The sequence below is a fragment of the Cajanus cajan genome, chromosome 1 (assembly GCF_000230855.2).
Source record: "Cajanus cajan strain Asha chromosome 1, NIPB_CcT2T_4, whole genome shotgun sequence".
In the NCBI taxonomy this organism is placed as follows: Eukaryota; Viridiplantae; Streptophyta; class Magnoliopsida; order Fabales; family Fabaceae; genus Cajanus; species Cajanus cajan.
In genome coordinates, this window is record NC_138517.1 from 72,752,696 (window position 1) to 72,769,072 (window position 16,377).

General features: G+C 27.2%; 1 protein-coding gene across 1 annotated transcript; it reads right to left on the bottom strand.

The window, feature by feature from the left end:
* Positions 1-12,793: 12,793 nt before the first annotated feature.
* LOC145955489 (uncharacterized) lies at positions 12,794-13,780 on the bottom strand. The gene has a single exon (XM_083070277.1). It carries the CDS (start codon positions 13,778-13,780, stop codon positions 12,794-12,796), a length of 987 nt encoding a protein of 328 aa, XP_082926403.1.
* Positions 13,781-16,377: the final 2,597 nt, after the last annotated feature.

Here is a 16,377-nt window from a genome sequence, read left to right on the forward strand (position 1 = left end):
AAACACCACCAAAAGTAACGAAATAACTGTATCCAAATTTTGTCCTTACAAAACTAAATTTTGAAATTTAATTTCGATTTCAGCTATTGAAACTGCGACCACACAACGCAACACAAAACAAACTAAAAAATGTGACATACATACCTTGCTGCAACTCTTGTTCAGCTCTCCTCCTCCTCTCTCTAGTTGCGGGCTTCATTCACAGTATTGAAATTTAGAAAACAAAGGTCGATTTCACAAATCAGAAACGCGAAGAGAAAGAGAGAGAGGGTTACCGATTGAGATTGCGGTGATTCTGGTGCGGAGGTGGATGCGTGCGGCGCTTTGTTCTTCCTACCTGGGAGGAGTTTGCGGAAATCGAAAGCAAAAAGTTGAAATTGAAACGTACCAGGCTTGCGAGAAGCTGGCGTGTGCTTCACTCTCGCCATGGGATTCAGTGGAAGAAGAAAACTAAACGAAATGAAGCTTCACTCTTCCGAATTGGTTTTCTTGAGTTTCGCCTCTTGCTCTTGCATTCTGTTTTCTCTTCTTTCTGAAATTTTAATTTTTCCCCAAAGTACCCCTACCTCGCACAGATTGCGACAAATGTAACACATTTTGGCGGTTTATGGAAACCGCAAAAAAAAACCATCAATAATTACCTATTTTTTTTAGTGGAATTAGATAACATGGTTAAAAGAAAAGTAATAATAGCAACCAACAAATGAAAAAACAAAGCACATATCAAATGTTTTCATGTAAATGTCAAGGGCTGTGATAAATGTCAAAGGATTAGAATAACTTAAGCGCCACAAAATGCCTCTTCGAAACATATAAGAGGTCGATGTTGTTAGACATTTTGGCAAGTGAATCAAATCATTCTACTATTCTAAATTGAGTCACATGTCGATTTCTTGAAGACTTGCGTAATATTTGACAATTTATTATCCAAGATTTGTTATTCTTTCAACTTTTCATAATTAATAAATGGATTCACATGTTTATAAACTCTTCTTAACAAAATTTATCTAAAAGAAACAGTATTTAAGATTCTTAGAGAAGTAATAACAAGATGTTATTCAAATATACAACAACATGTTGGGATTAGATTTTACAAAACTCAAAGATTTCAAGAGGTAGAAAATATATAATATCTTTGAATTTCAAAACCACATTTGATTGTAAATATTTTCTTAACCCTAATTCTTTAGAAGAAAAGAACTAAATCAATTTTACTTTCTCAAGATATTAAAGACACACATTCATTCCTGAAATGAGGTTTTTTAGGTGTATTACTTCACTTTAAGATTAAGAGAACATTTTCCAATAACAATCAGAATCATAAAAAAAGACATGGTGATCAAACTATAACAAACATATTAAATTCAAAAGTAAATATACGGAAATTGAAATACAAAGAGAATTATATTCATACAATAAATACATACAAATGAGTTTCATTACATCTAACCCCAACAATGAGAAGATTAGTTACTCATTCTCATTCCCATTAGCAAACACAAATATGTTTGATACAACGAAGGGAAGATGCAAGAACTTGCTATTCTACTCTCTAAGCAATAAAACAATAATCAACAAAAATTCCACAAAGGAAAACTATATTGCCTGACAGCTGCACACATTTGTCACGCAATCTAAAGTGATGCCAAAATTGGACATTGTCTTATCCAAGACCAACACGCGGTTTGACACCCTATTGGGCGATTCCAATAATTCGAGAACTTCCATCGAGCTACTAAAAGATCGCCATGCAAATAACAAGCTGAGAGAATTTGAATATGAAGGTGTCATTGTGTGGTCTCGTGATCGTCGTGTGATAATCAAGTCGAGAGAATTAACTTCAAAAAGACACCCCACGAGAACAAAATTGCCCCACGAATTATGGTCCAGGAGAATATGGTTATAAATCATTAAGTGGTCGCCCTACAACCCTTCGACGGTGCCATCTCCTGTATTATCTTCACCGTCCGACGGTGTGATTGGTGCCCAACAACAAATGTCTTCATATTAACAACATTGACTAAAAATGACCCTAAATTATCCTGAAATTGATAAACATTAAATCCTACACTTGATAATTCAAACTAATACTAAAAACTTGATAACATAGCATGTAATGATCTAATTTTGAAAGAAAATGAGATAATTGTCTATTGAAAATGTGTATAATTTGAAGTAATTTAAACAATTTTCATATGTATATTGATTGTTGAGAAATAGATTTTGTTGGTCCTTTCCCCATCTCAAACTTTAATAAATATACAATGGACTACGTATTTAAATGGGTGGAAGCCATTGCTTCTCCTAAAATTGATGTCAAGACTATGATCAAATTTCTCAACAAGAGCATCAAATTTCTCATTGTAACTATAAATTGAATACAGTACTTGAGACTATATGGTTCAGGCATAAAGTGGCTACCCACTATCATCCACAAACTAATAGTTAAACTCAAGTCTTCAAAAGAGAAATAAAGATCTTAGAGAAGATTGATGTACTTTCAATGAAGGATTGATCCTTGAAGTTGGATGATGCTTTCTAGGTTTATAAAACAATCTTTCAAACACGTATTTGTTTTTATCCTTTCAAATTTGTGTATTTTAGGACATGTCACTTAGTAGTGGAGCTTGAAAATAAAGTCTTTTGGGTATCTCATGATGCTTTATGGGAAACATGCCACACAACCAAGCTCATATTATTTAAAGTTCAAAACTTGGTTAAATGAGTCATCCTTATAACTTGAGTGAGTGTTGACAATGAACTCTTATTCTTTGAAGTTGAAGACTTCCTTAAGTGGGACATGATAGGAAAAACCTCCTAGAGTTGTCGAAGACTCAATTAAGTGGGTCATCTTATTGGTCAATTAAGCAAGTGATATTATGAGACAAATATTATAAATGTATATAAGGCCCAAAAAGAGAAATTACTAAGAACCTAATTTGAGGAAAAAACCTAAATTTATAGATGAAGGAGAGTCGAGCAAAAGTCATTTCTCATAAACTCCACCATGATCTCATATTCTCCTCTTATTGCATCTTAGTTTAGCCATGAGTGCATGTGTGTTGAAAATTAATGTAACTTATTATCCCGTGTACTTTTTGTAAATTGTTTATTAAAGTTTTTAATTCAATTAATTGTTTCTTCTCCTATTCTTAATGCTTAGTTTGGTTTAAATATCACCTACAATATGAACCTATATAGAATTGAATGTTATTGGAAAACATTTTTAAAACCATGATTTGAAAAGGAAACCTAATAAAACTTATTGATAGGGGTAGTATAAGATTTATTAGTCGATGCTAGAATCTTTGATCTTAATGCAAATCATTTGATTAACTTTTTTTTTAAATAATTGAGATTTAATTAAGAGATTTAGAGTTTCTCGCCTTAAGCAAAAATTAAGGTTAAAATTAATTATTAGTTGTTCGATTAACAAAAACTAAGAACTTAATTTACAGTTGATTTATACATGCGATGAAAGGTTGGCGAAATCATATTTTTAATATTCATATCACAACAAAAAAAATTATCCTAATTTCCTAAAATCCTACAGTATACGTTTATTGTTCTTCATAAAATTTACTCTTTTAAATTTATGTATATAAATCCAAAACAATTAATTATTTTCATAATTAGCATTATATTAGAATTAGAGTTTGACTAGCTCTCCAAAAGTACTTTTAGGAAGAAAAATAATAAAAATAAGTTAGTTTATGTATAAGCTAACTTGTAGAAGGACTCTCATATAACTTCTTTAAAAAAATATAAATTAACTTATACATAAGTTAATTTTGACTTATGAAGAAGTTTATTCTTTTTTTTTCTTCCAAAAATTTTATTGAAGAAGTTTATTTAAACAAACCCGTTAACTTATCCATTTTATTTCTTGGGAATTTCATATGTTTATCAAATCACTAACATGTATTTAATTATTTATTTTCAATTTTCAATAAATTTTGATTGTGAATAATAGATTTTTTTTTTTGTCATCCTATATAAAATTAACAATGTGAAAAATATAATCCCTTGTGTCGAAAGTCTTCTTAACAATGAATTCTTGTATAAAGAATTTTTCTGTTAACATGGAGGTTAGGAGACGTATGGAATAAAAAATTGTTTTTAGTATAGAGGGACATTAAATCATGGTTTTTTATTTGAAGAAAGAATTCTTGGAATACAAACAAAGTCGCACATCATCAAAACTAGAGCAGGAATATGAATTTATAAACACACAAAGTTTTTATTAGTCGAAGATCTTTTAAGTAATAACAAAAAAATAAATATAATGGTATAAATTTAAAATGGATAATATCATACTAATATAAAGATACATATATATCTACAATCCATTGTTTAACCACAAACTTGTAAACAGATCATAAAACATTAGTATGCATCCTCTCTTATTGTTAGGCTACTCAAATGTCTCTTTTCTTTCATTTCTATTTCCCTACAACTTTAGTAAGTGCTTGCTTAGATATGAATACATTAGTGACAATTTCTAAATATGATTGATATTATTCTCAAATAAAATTGAAGATTTTTCTTGATAATATATATTTATATATAATATAGATCTTATTAATATAATTTATACATATTATCAAAATAAATTTCTAATTCTAATCGAAGAAGAACAATGACACTTAAAAGCTATATCTAAAACTTTTCCATATACGAGATGATGTGGAAACAACGCGTGTTTAACTATATTGCATCATTAGTTGGCTCATGGTCCACTATGGAAAATTCTTTTACGTTTACTCTGTAGTCAACTCTATTACTGGTTAAGTTTCACTGTTGCAAATCATGGTTACAGATTCACAGAATAAAGCTGAGAATAAGACAATTTTCATGATCATCTACATCATTTTTTTCAGATCTTCACAATATGAAATCTTAAAAGGATTTTATGATAGTTGAAGTTAGTGACAGTAGTAGAGACTTTCAATCAAATTTATGTTTTCCTTTTGTGAGCCACGCTTATTTTGAATAATGTACAAAGGTACTCCAAAGGTTGATTCTGAGGGAAGAAAGAGACAAAATAAAATGGTATGAAAATAATATGAAAGAGAAACTGTGTTTAGATAGAAGGGAAAGAAATATCGGTTAGAAATAGGATGAATAAAAATATAAAAGAAAACTAAGTAAATAGAAATAGGTGAAAAATAAATAAATTTTTAGAATGTTTAGCTTAAGAAAAATAAGAAAGAAATAGAAAAGGGAAATTTTTTAAAAAGTATAATTAATTTATTTAGTTAATTAATTTTCATATAATGTGAACTTCAATTTCTAAAATGCAATAACTGATTTCCGGTTCATGATAATCAATTTCCGCAATATGATTTTTCATTTGCAGCATGAAATCGAGTAGGGGTGCGTCAAAATCAATTTTGGAAATATAAAAATCGAAACTACAATAATTAAGTCACAATTTTACATCTATTGGTTGGCTTTTTTATATTGGTTGTTGTACCGATGTAGATTTAGCTGATGTAAGTAGGACCTTTTTACATTACTTCATTTTTTTATTATAAGTAAAAAAATATATAAATATTTTTGTTTTTAAATATAAAAATGTAATTATTTTTGTTTTGTTTTAACATTTACAATAAGGATTTTTAAGAAAAAAATTTATGAAAATAGTAAAATTTAATACAAATAATTGACCTTCTTAATATGTATAAAATTAGTTTTTTTTTTGTTTATAATAAAGAATAAAGGAGTACTTTTATAATTGATGTAGAAACTCACTTTGATATACATTGATTAATGTATTACCTTTGATCTTAAGTAACATATGCCAAATCATCAAGTTAGGCCAAAAAATATAATTAATATAGCTATTTATAATTAATTATATCACAAATTTAAGTTTTATTACAAACACACCTTTCATTACCAACATTGATTGACATAAGAGGTGATGACTTGTGTCTCTTAATTAAGATATTTAAGATTCAAATCTTAATTTTATATATGAAACAGACTATGTTAGGAGGATAATACCTACCTTGTATCTATTCATGATTCTTGACGAAAATTAGTTATTACTGTCGAAAATACTTCGTATCAAGGACCAACAAAAAGCTTATTTGTTATAAAGACCAAAAAAACCTTATTTGTTGCTTATAATTAAAATCTAAAATAAATATTATTTCATGTAGAAACTCACTTTCTACATATATTAAATATGAACAATCAATAATTCTAAAAGCACTGACACATAACTACATGTTAATGTCCCTCCAAATAAACAATAGTAAACCATTATAAAATAATTGTCAAGTATCTAAATTCATTCTAAACACATAAATTTTATCCATAACTAATAGCCAAAACCAACTTTGCTGAAACTACCTAAAAGCAATTCTAAGCTACCAAAAAAGAAATTATGATCTATTACTAATTTGTAAAATGTACTTTGTGTCAATTCATGGTGAATTTTTTAAATTTTCTCATTAATTATTCACTAGTTCCGGACCCCAAATATCTACAACATATAATATCTTAACATTAGCCAACAAAAAGTAAAATATATAATTAATCTAAGTTGTAAAAGAAAACAATATATATATATATATATATATATATATATATATATATATATATATATATATTATGACATATGTTTCTTGTGCAACAAACAGAAACATTGTCCCTAGGGTAAATACACAGGTTTTGCAAATAGGTTCTACATTAGAAATTATTAATATTTTTAAAATTGAACTAATCATTAAATTGGTTTAGATATTAATTCAAAATGTAATGATTTAATCGTAATTAAATTATGATTAAATTAGTATTAATAAAATAATAATTATTATTATTATTAATATAAATATAATATTAAATAAATATAATTTTATAATTTTATAATACTAAAAATTAAAATTAAAATTATTTATAAATTCTTAACATTTAATATAATATAATATTTAAGTTCTAAACTAAATATAATATAATATTTAAGTTTAAATTTTAAAACAATATCCATCAATATTAACAAGTTTACATTTAGAATAAATAGTATTAAATTCATATAACATACATGATTAAATTAATTTTTCAAGATAAATATTAAAAATAATTTATTCTAATTTATAATTTTTTTAAATATTTATTTCTATTAAAAATAATTTATATTAAATTTTAAAAGCTAAAAAATTAATTGAATCGATTCAAACCGATTTAAGTAATATTTTACCAATTTTGAACCGATTCTATCAATTTTTCACTAATTCGCTACCAAATGTTTTTTTGGGACCAATTAACCAATTTGGTCCAATTTTCAAAACCATGAAAATTAGTCAGTGATAATGTAAACATTATTTAAGTGCAATTGTTAACTAGTACTTACACATTCATGTCTATCCTCAATCTTTTTTAGTCATGTATCTATCTTTGAATGTATGTTTAGACTTTTACTTTATATCTGACTTTTGTATGGATTGAGACTCAAAGAATTTATACATGACATCATTTTATATCTCTTGACTTAATTAATTCACATGCCTAAAATTATAAAATAAATATGTTAATTGAAAATCAATTAGCTAATGAACATAGAATTAAAATATACTTATATAAACTACGTTATATAAAATTTTTAGCATCATATTCCTTTGTTTTATTTTCAAAATATCACACAAGTTTATGTAAAATGGGATAATCATTGTCCTCACTAAAGTCACTTGTATCTCATTACACTTTGACAAGGGATGATAATGTATATCTAATAATTATATATATATATATATATATATATATATATATATATATATAATTTACTTTTATAAATATATATTGACAACTTATTCCTAATTTCTTATGCTTTTGAACATTGTTTATAACATTATTTTATAAAATTTACAAAAAAATTATTTTTTGAATTAAATATTTTTATTTAATTTTCTTTAGTTTTATAGTGGAGTTTTGTATGAGAAGGAATTTTTATAAGAAATTAACATCACATACTCTTGCTTAAGCAAATCATTTGGTTGATTAAGGAAGAGAGTGAAAGGTGCTCCATAAATAAGTTTTGAGAACTTGCTTAACCTAGTTGTCTAGTGAGATGCAATAGTGCACCTATTTGTCAAAATTTTTAAGGCTCGGCTTGTATTAGGAAAGACATATAAAAGACCTAATAATGTAATTGTGACCTATATTTATTTTTGATGGGATCCTTTTTAAGAAAAGTGACAACTACAAAGCACCTTCATGGCATTCACATCCATCATCTTCATTTCTTCACCTTTTTTATTCTTTCATATGGATATGAGTAGTTAAACTCACCCTTGTTCGGGTTGATGTAATAAGACCAAAATCTATGTACTCTTTTTAATTATTTATTAAGGTTTTTATTTAGTTAATATTGTTCTCTCTTTCTATTCTTAATGTTTTTTGTGGCTTAATAACCCATAATTAGATTTTTGTTGATTGAATGTTGTTGGTGTTGGGATAATAATTCAAATTTTCAATATCAAATCTCTAAATACTTTTCAGATGTGGAAAATTATTATTTATCTTTATGATATTGTTTATCATTAAATTATTTTTATTTATTTTATGGATTTATTTTTCCTTTTAAGATTAAGATGTTAAATTTATAAATAGAAACTCTTGAAATGAGTCCAACCTGTAGAGGGAGTCACTGTCTTAAATGAGAAAGAGTCATATGAAGAAGGTTTTACTAAGTTTCATCATAAAACTTGTATTAAGGATTTCCAAGTTGTGTTCATAAAAATTATGTTAAGGGTTTCCAAGTTTCATTCCAAAACTTATGAAGAGGGGTTTCAAAGTTTCATCCACAAAACTTGCGAGGGGTTTCAAAGTTTCAAAGTTTCTAAGTTTTATTTGAAAAACTTGTGAGAAGGGATTTTAAAGTTTCATTTACAAAACTTGAAGGAAAGATTTTCAAAACCATTTGTAATACATTTTAAAATATTCTTGTGGACGCAGGCATAAGAGATTGAACCATGTTAAATTAATTTTATGTGATTTACTATTTCTTTATAGTATTGTTTTTAGTTTGTTTCTCATCATTGTTGTACATAAAAAAAAAAGTTTGTTTTCTTCCTAATAGATGGGAAATACTTTTGAAACCACAAATTAGAAGAGATACCTAATAAAACTTATTGTTAGAGATAGTGTAAGGATTGCTAACCAGTATTTATTTTCCTTTGATCTCAATGTATATCATTTGATTAACCTTTACAAGGAATTAAGATTTCAATAAAGGGTTTTACACCTAAAGAATTAGGGGTTAAATAATTTTATTAACTATTGGATAAACACGAATTCGAATTTAATATGTAATTGCTTGGTACATATGAGGATGGTCTAGTGAAATCAAACTCCTAACGCTTTTATTCATGTCAACTAACATCTAATTTTTCTGCAATTTTATTCGGTTGAAAAACCCTAAAATTATTATTTTGTTTTTCTTTAAGTTCTTGCAATCAAATTTAAATATTTTTTTTTTGAACTAGATAGGATAGAATTAAATTTGACTATATCATAACATTTAAGTCTCTTGTAATACTATACTTGCACTTTGTCAATTTTACTACTTCAACGATTTTGGTAATAACCTATTATGAAGGTCCCCTATAATTGGATCACCTACGAATTTCAACCTAACAACAAGAATAACCTATTATGAAGGTCCCCAATATCCTAAATAATAAGCATAATAATATTATTGTATTTTAATTATTTCAATTATTAATAAGAAAATTGTAATAAGTAAAGGAAATACCTTGACTTAAATAGGCTTTAGAAAATGTCTCGACACCATGAACTAATGTCTTGGGGTCTATCACACTAACTCAACCTTTGAAAAAGCACAAGGGCCTAAGCAACAATATATATCTTGAACCTCACCAAATCATCTGCATAGGCATGTGGTGTATGGTTGAACCCCTCATAAACTCTCACAATTGCCACTAAGTAGGGAGGATCGTCATCAACATATAACTCACACAAAAATAAGATATTAGTGTGGGTTTTCTCTAGTGATAGATCAATAATGCATTTCCCTTTTGTGGTGACATAAGCAGCAAACAGAGCTACATATAGCTCAATTGGAGCAACGTATTGGGAGAGACCATAAGATCCCAACATTTAGTTGAACTCTCTTCTCAACTTCTACTTCTACTAGTTGTGTAATCTTCTCTATCGGAATATTTGTCAAGGTCCATGCCATCTACTTTGTCACTTAACGGCTCATGGATTTTGTAGTGTGGGTGTCACGTGTAGGTGCACCAAAGTACTATAGTGAATCCCCATACAAATGTAACACAATACACACACAATCAAGGTGCTCTAGTCACCCAATAAGGATAGTAATCATCATATCTTGACGTCCTGGTTTATATCTGGATTTAAAAGATAATTTTCTTTTATTGAATCTTATACTAGAAAGGCATAACAGGAGGAAACAACCAAAGACTTTTCGATATATTCCGGTAACTGATAAAGTCTAAGGCTTTAATTAAGACGTTGCAATCTTTAATAGGCTTATCCTATGAGCCTAATCCTAGTAAGGTTAGTATAAATAATGATATTTAAGAAGAGGAAAAGGGACTTTTATATTTATTACAGAATTAATTATTGTTGACTTGTCTAGAACTGAAAATTAACTTGAACGTTGGAGTACCTTTTGCAAGTAACTCCTCTTCTATCCTTTCGAACAAGTATAACTGAATGTTATCAAGTTTGTTACGCATAAGAGGTAATAGTTATCCGAATGAAGACTTAAAGTGAAGGTTCAAGTGACGGAATTATCAATGTACCCTTGTCATTGTACAATTTTTTTTTTATTTTTTTAATAAAGTTTGGATCACTACAAGAGAAGTACAAAATAGCAATCAAAATTAACAAGTAAAATGTATCAGTCGCTACCTGTAATCGATTTAGCAATTGATTACCAATACAACTACTAAAGTCAATCAACGACATATTTAGTGGCCAAAATAGGTAGTTGCTAGCAAATTGGTTGTTATATCCACTATTTGATTGTGTTTCATGATCACATAGTTTGCGACGGAACCAACAATCAGCCTGCTATTGAATTGTCAAAAGGTTGTGATCGAATCAAATTTGGTTGCTAAATAAGAGAATTTTAATGTTAAATAGCAACCAATTATATTTCAGTAGCTAATAAACACAAAGCAACCCACTCATAGTCATAGCGACTAAATTGTATTTGGTCGCAAAATATTATTTAAACTTAGCGACAAAATACAATTCAGTTGCTAAATATAAATTAAAAAAATTATATAATATAAATTGATTAAAAGTGTTGATAATATTATTGGTGAGTATCAATACATTTTCTTTTTTGTAAGAATAAGACATTAAATCATTAATCGATTATTTTATTAATTTATAATAAAAAAATATTTATACGCACTCTTACATATTAATTAATACCAATAGCTATTCGACGCAAAAAAATTTTGGTGATTTCTTTTCGATGATTGCATTTTTAGGCATTTTTTTTAATTAGAGTATGAATTTTTTTAAACTTTCTTATTTATTTCAATTCATATTTATGATATATATATATCTCTAAATTAAATATAATAATTTTTAAACAAATTATCAAAAATTATAATTAAGTTTGTGTCGTAATTTAATTTTAACGATAGTTAATAGTTTACATTGTATTTCAAAAATTCAATCATTAATTGACGCTTAATGTGTTTACATATATATATATATATATATATATATATATATATATATATATATAGAAGGCGAAATCCACTTATATGAAGAGTTAGTTTATTTATATTTACTCCACTAACGATTTAATAACCTTTGAATTTAAAACTATTAATACATAGATGAAGCATGCAAATTTTAAAGAAATTTGAAAACTATTTGATACTTCATTTTATTAATTTGAATCAATGTATAATATTTTTATCATTATATGTCAATTTGAATTAATGAAGCAGAACATCACATAGTTTATAATTTTTAAGAAAATTACATATTTGATTTATACATTAAGAATTTGCATGTAATTTAATAATTGGATCGTTAAAATTTGATGTAAAATGAGTTATTAAGTGGAATAAGTATAAGTAAGCTTACTTTTAGAGTAAGTGAGTCCTCCTATATATTTGCTTATACTTGCTCCACTTAATAATTCAATTAAATTTTACATCAATTTTTAATATTCCAACTGTTGAGTTAAGGGTTTTAAACTTTTAATGCATAGATCAAGTTTGTAAATTTTTAAATAATTTAATTTTTTTTATTTTTTTTATTAATTCAAATTGATGGATAATTATAAAAACATTTTATACATTAATTTTAATTAACAAAATGAAACATAAAATAATTTTCAAAATTTTAAAAAAAAATATGTATATTTAATCTATATATTAAAAACTTTTAATTTAATAATTGGATCGTTGAAATTTAATATAAAATATGAGTTATTAAAAATTTCACTCTATAACCGTCTATATTTTGTGGTTAAAATAGTTCACCTCAACATCCAAATCACCATAAATTTTATTGATATAAATTTTTTAATTTAAAATATTTATTATTTTAGGGTTAAGTTTTAAGACAAAAACTAATTTTATTAAAACACATAGTCTTCTACCAAATGGACAATCTCCTTTATTAATGTTATAGATATGATCAAGGCACTATGTGTTTCTATATTTTATTTAAAAAATTAGAAAAAAATTGAGATTAATAAATAAAGGTAGTTAATTAATATATATATATATATATATTATTTTATTTTATTTTTTTGAAGAACTGAGCCTTAGCTCAATTCATTAACAATAAGAGAGAAGATATAATTAGGGATGTATGCAAAATCCTTAAGATTAACATAACATTTGGAGGCCTTTGCAAGATTGGCAGCCACCAAATTAGCTGATCTATGGGTGAAACTTACATTGAAGTTGACACAAGAATTTATCTTATTGCTACAATGATTCATAATGTCACTAAATTTAGTTCTATCCTTTAGGTTGGGATAAAGAAAAAAACTTTCAATTCTGCTGTTACTAGATTCAAAGAGGATGGGCGCATATTGTTTTTCTGAAGCCACAATGATGGCTTGCATGAGAGCAATAGCATCTCTAATACTGGCAGGAGAAAGACTAGGGATTTTGAGGGTGCATGCACCCACAAAGGAACCCAAGTTGTCTCTAATGCAGAAACTAATTTCGAATGTATTCTCATCAGGGTTAGGGAATGTGGCAAAATTGCACTTATATGAACCATGGGGTGGGGGAGACCATTGAGTAGTCAAGGTGGGACTAAGAATACCTCTAGCATCAAGAGGCCGTTGGTTAGCCAAAGTCCAATTGTGTCTGGAGTTACGGGCACGGTGTACAATTTCAGATATATTCCAAGGCATATCTTTCCATAGGAGATTATTCCTGCTAGTCCAGATACTCCACATCAACATGCGAAAGTCAACCGCATCAGAAGTGGACCAAAGATTAAGAATTTTGTTCACAAGATTAGTAATACCATTAGCTTTATCAACGTAGGAGCTCATCTTATCCTTTAGATTACTAGCCAACCAGCAATTCCTCGCATCATAACATCCAAACAACGCATGCCAAGAATTCTCGATACCAACATCACATCTTGGGCAACTGATGGGGCAACTCACACCTTTCTTTTGAAGTTGGGCACGGGTAGGAAGTATATTTTTATAGACTCTCCATGTATGATGTTTCACTTTCGCAAGAATAGGAAAACTCCAAATGATGTTCCAATTTTTGTTAGGGACCATAGTGTTAGTTGGGAGGAGAGAGTTTGTTATGGCGTTGTACGCAAACCTGACCGTGAAGCATCTGTCATTGGACCATTTCCACACGTAAGAGTCATCTGTGCAGTAGTTGTAAATGGGAGTGGATAAGATATTTTTAGTTGTGGCTTTGTCAAAAATATGTTGAATGATGTTGTGATTCCATTCGAGGGTATCGGAAGAGATGAGGTCACTAACATGAAGGTGCTTGTACACGTCATTGGTGCAAAGAATGGTAATTACTAAAAATATATTAATTTTTTTTAATTTTTAAGAATAAAATAGTATAATAGTCTATCAAAGAGACCAAAGATAGTTATTATAAGAAATATTCTTTTTGACTTAATTTTTTTAACTTATTTTATTGAGAAAAACTATTTTTTTTATTTATACAACAAAAATACGTTGTGTGATGTTCTAACTTCTTAACTTTTTTTTTTTTTCATTAGGTAGCTATAGCTTAGTGCATTTAAGTTAATTAATTGACTCAATGATGAACATAGATAATTATTTTACTAATAAGTTAATGAATGTCACATTATAAATTTTTTAAATTGAAAATGTTTGATGCTTTTTTTTATAACATGTTAATGCAATTATTTTAAGAGATTATTAATTTCCAGTTAAAAAATATTAATTTATTTGATAAACAGTAAGATTACATATATATTACTGAAATTAAATTTATAAGAAAAAAATTTGAATTAATTGTACAAAAAATTGTAATTAACTAAAATAATTATTTAATCCAACAAGATTTCTCTCTTCTAAATTAAAAATGAAATTCATCCATAGAAATTTGTGTCAATTATATTTATTAATATAAATAATTAACTTCTTTAAAAAAAAATTTATAAATGTAATATATTTTTATTTTAAAGTTGAAATTTTACAATATGGTCATGATATTTCACTATTTCAATTTATTCACCGTAAGAACTCACTCTTATTATTAAAAGTATATGTAATTTGATAAGTCATGTTATATTAGTGTCAATTTTTTATTATATATAAATGATCAACTAATAGTTAATTAACATGACTAAAGGTTCTTAATTTAAAAAATAATTAAATATATTTTTAATTCTTGAATCTTTACATTGTTTTTAGCTATTGAATTTTTTTTTTATTTTCAGTCCCTAAAATTTATCTCTAAAGATAAAAGTAGTATATTAAAAAATATTTTAAGTGTTTAAGTGAATTGTAACTTCTTTTTTTTTTTGAAAAAATGTAATATTAAAAGTAAATTAGTATATTGAAATGAAAGATTAATATTAAAAATAATAAAATATGTCATTCATAATATATTAAAAGTTAAAAAAAATTAAAAATAAAATTATATATGATTATATATACACTACTTTTATTGTTATAGTTAGTATAAGAGGTTCATATATACTACGAGTTATACAATTTATAAATTCTTGTTGGTGTTGTTGAGTAAACTTATTTGACTTTCATATGTTTTTTTATGACTTTTTTTTCTTTAAAATTTGTAACATAAGAATTATTTGCTAAATTAAAATTAAAGAATATGTTGTCTTGAAATTTTCTTTAAAATAATATTTTTTATTTTTAGGAGAAATATAATTAAGGAGCATTAAATTGAAGTCAAGTAACAAGCTACATAGGATGGCACAGAGGGCTCTGGTTCTACTTGTATTAGTGATAATGAAATTTATTTTCATGTAGTTAAAAAGAATGCGAAGGGGAACTTGTATGGGCTTGCTGAATTGATTGATGATTGCATTCGCTCAACACATTCCCAATCTTCTATGTCACAGGCATCACTAGCCACTATAGGGGTGATATAGGAAATACAAAATAGGATAGCTAAATTAAATGATGAGCTTGCTGCAAAGGAAAAAAGCATTGGAAGAACATATAAGACAACATAATGAGCAGATGCAATATATACTACGACACCTCAACATTAACCCTTTAAGGCCAACCCCTCCTCCACTAAGTACCACCCCAAATGATCCTGAGCATGGTGTTGATGATGCTCTTGATGAGATAGCAGAAGACCCTTAATTAGGATCCTTTATTTTATTTGTTTTAGGATTTCTAGTTGTATTTCACTTCTAATTTATTGAAGAAAATCCTTGATTATACTAATTTATTTTACTTGTTTCAAGATTTTTGATTGTATTTCACTCTTACTTTGTTGAGGTTCTAACTTTTATGTTATTATTATTTTTAGCATATCATATTGACCTGGTTATATTTTATTTAGTTTCCATTGTACACATAAGTTTACATTCACTAGTGCAAAATATAGAATTTACGTAAGGATTTTCTCATCGGACATTAAAATATTTTACATAAAAAAGGCATGGTGGCAATTTTGAAAATAAGTCCAACTTTTTTACGTCGGATCCTTATGTAGTCCGACGTAGATTTAAAATTTTACGTCGGACCCCTATGTAGTCCAACATAAAAAAGATTTTTATATTCCCCTAGTCGCCTTCGTCTTCTTCGTGTGCGCGAGGTTACATCTGTTTGGGCGTTTTCAGGCAATTTTTGGCGAAGGGTCGCTCGAGTATGTGGGGCATTTTGAGTGATGGTGAGTTCCGGCGAAG

What these genes read in the sequence shown, in the direction of transcription:
- LOC145955489 (XM_083070277.1), bottom strand. Translation starts at nt 13,780, where the DNA reads ATGGTCCCTAACAAAAATTGGAACATCATTTGGAGTTTTCCTATTCTT.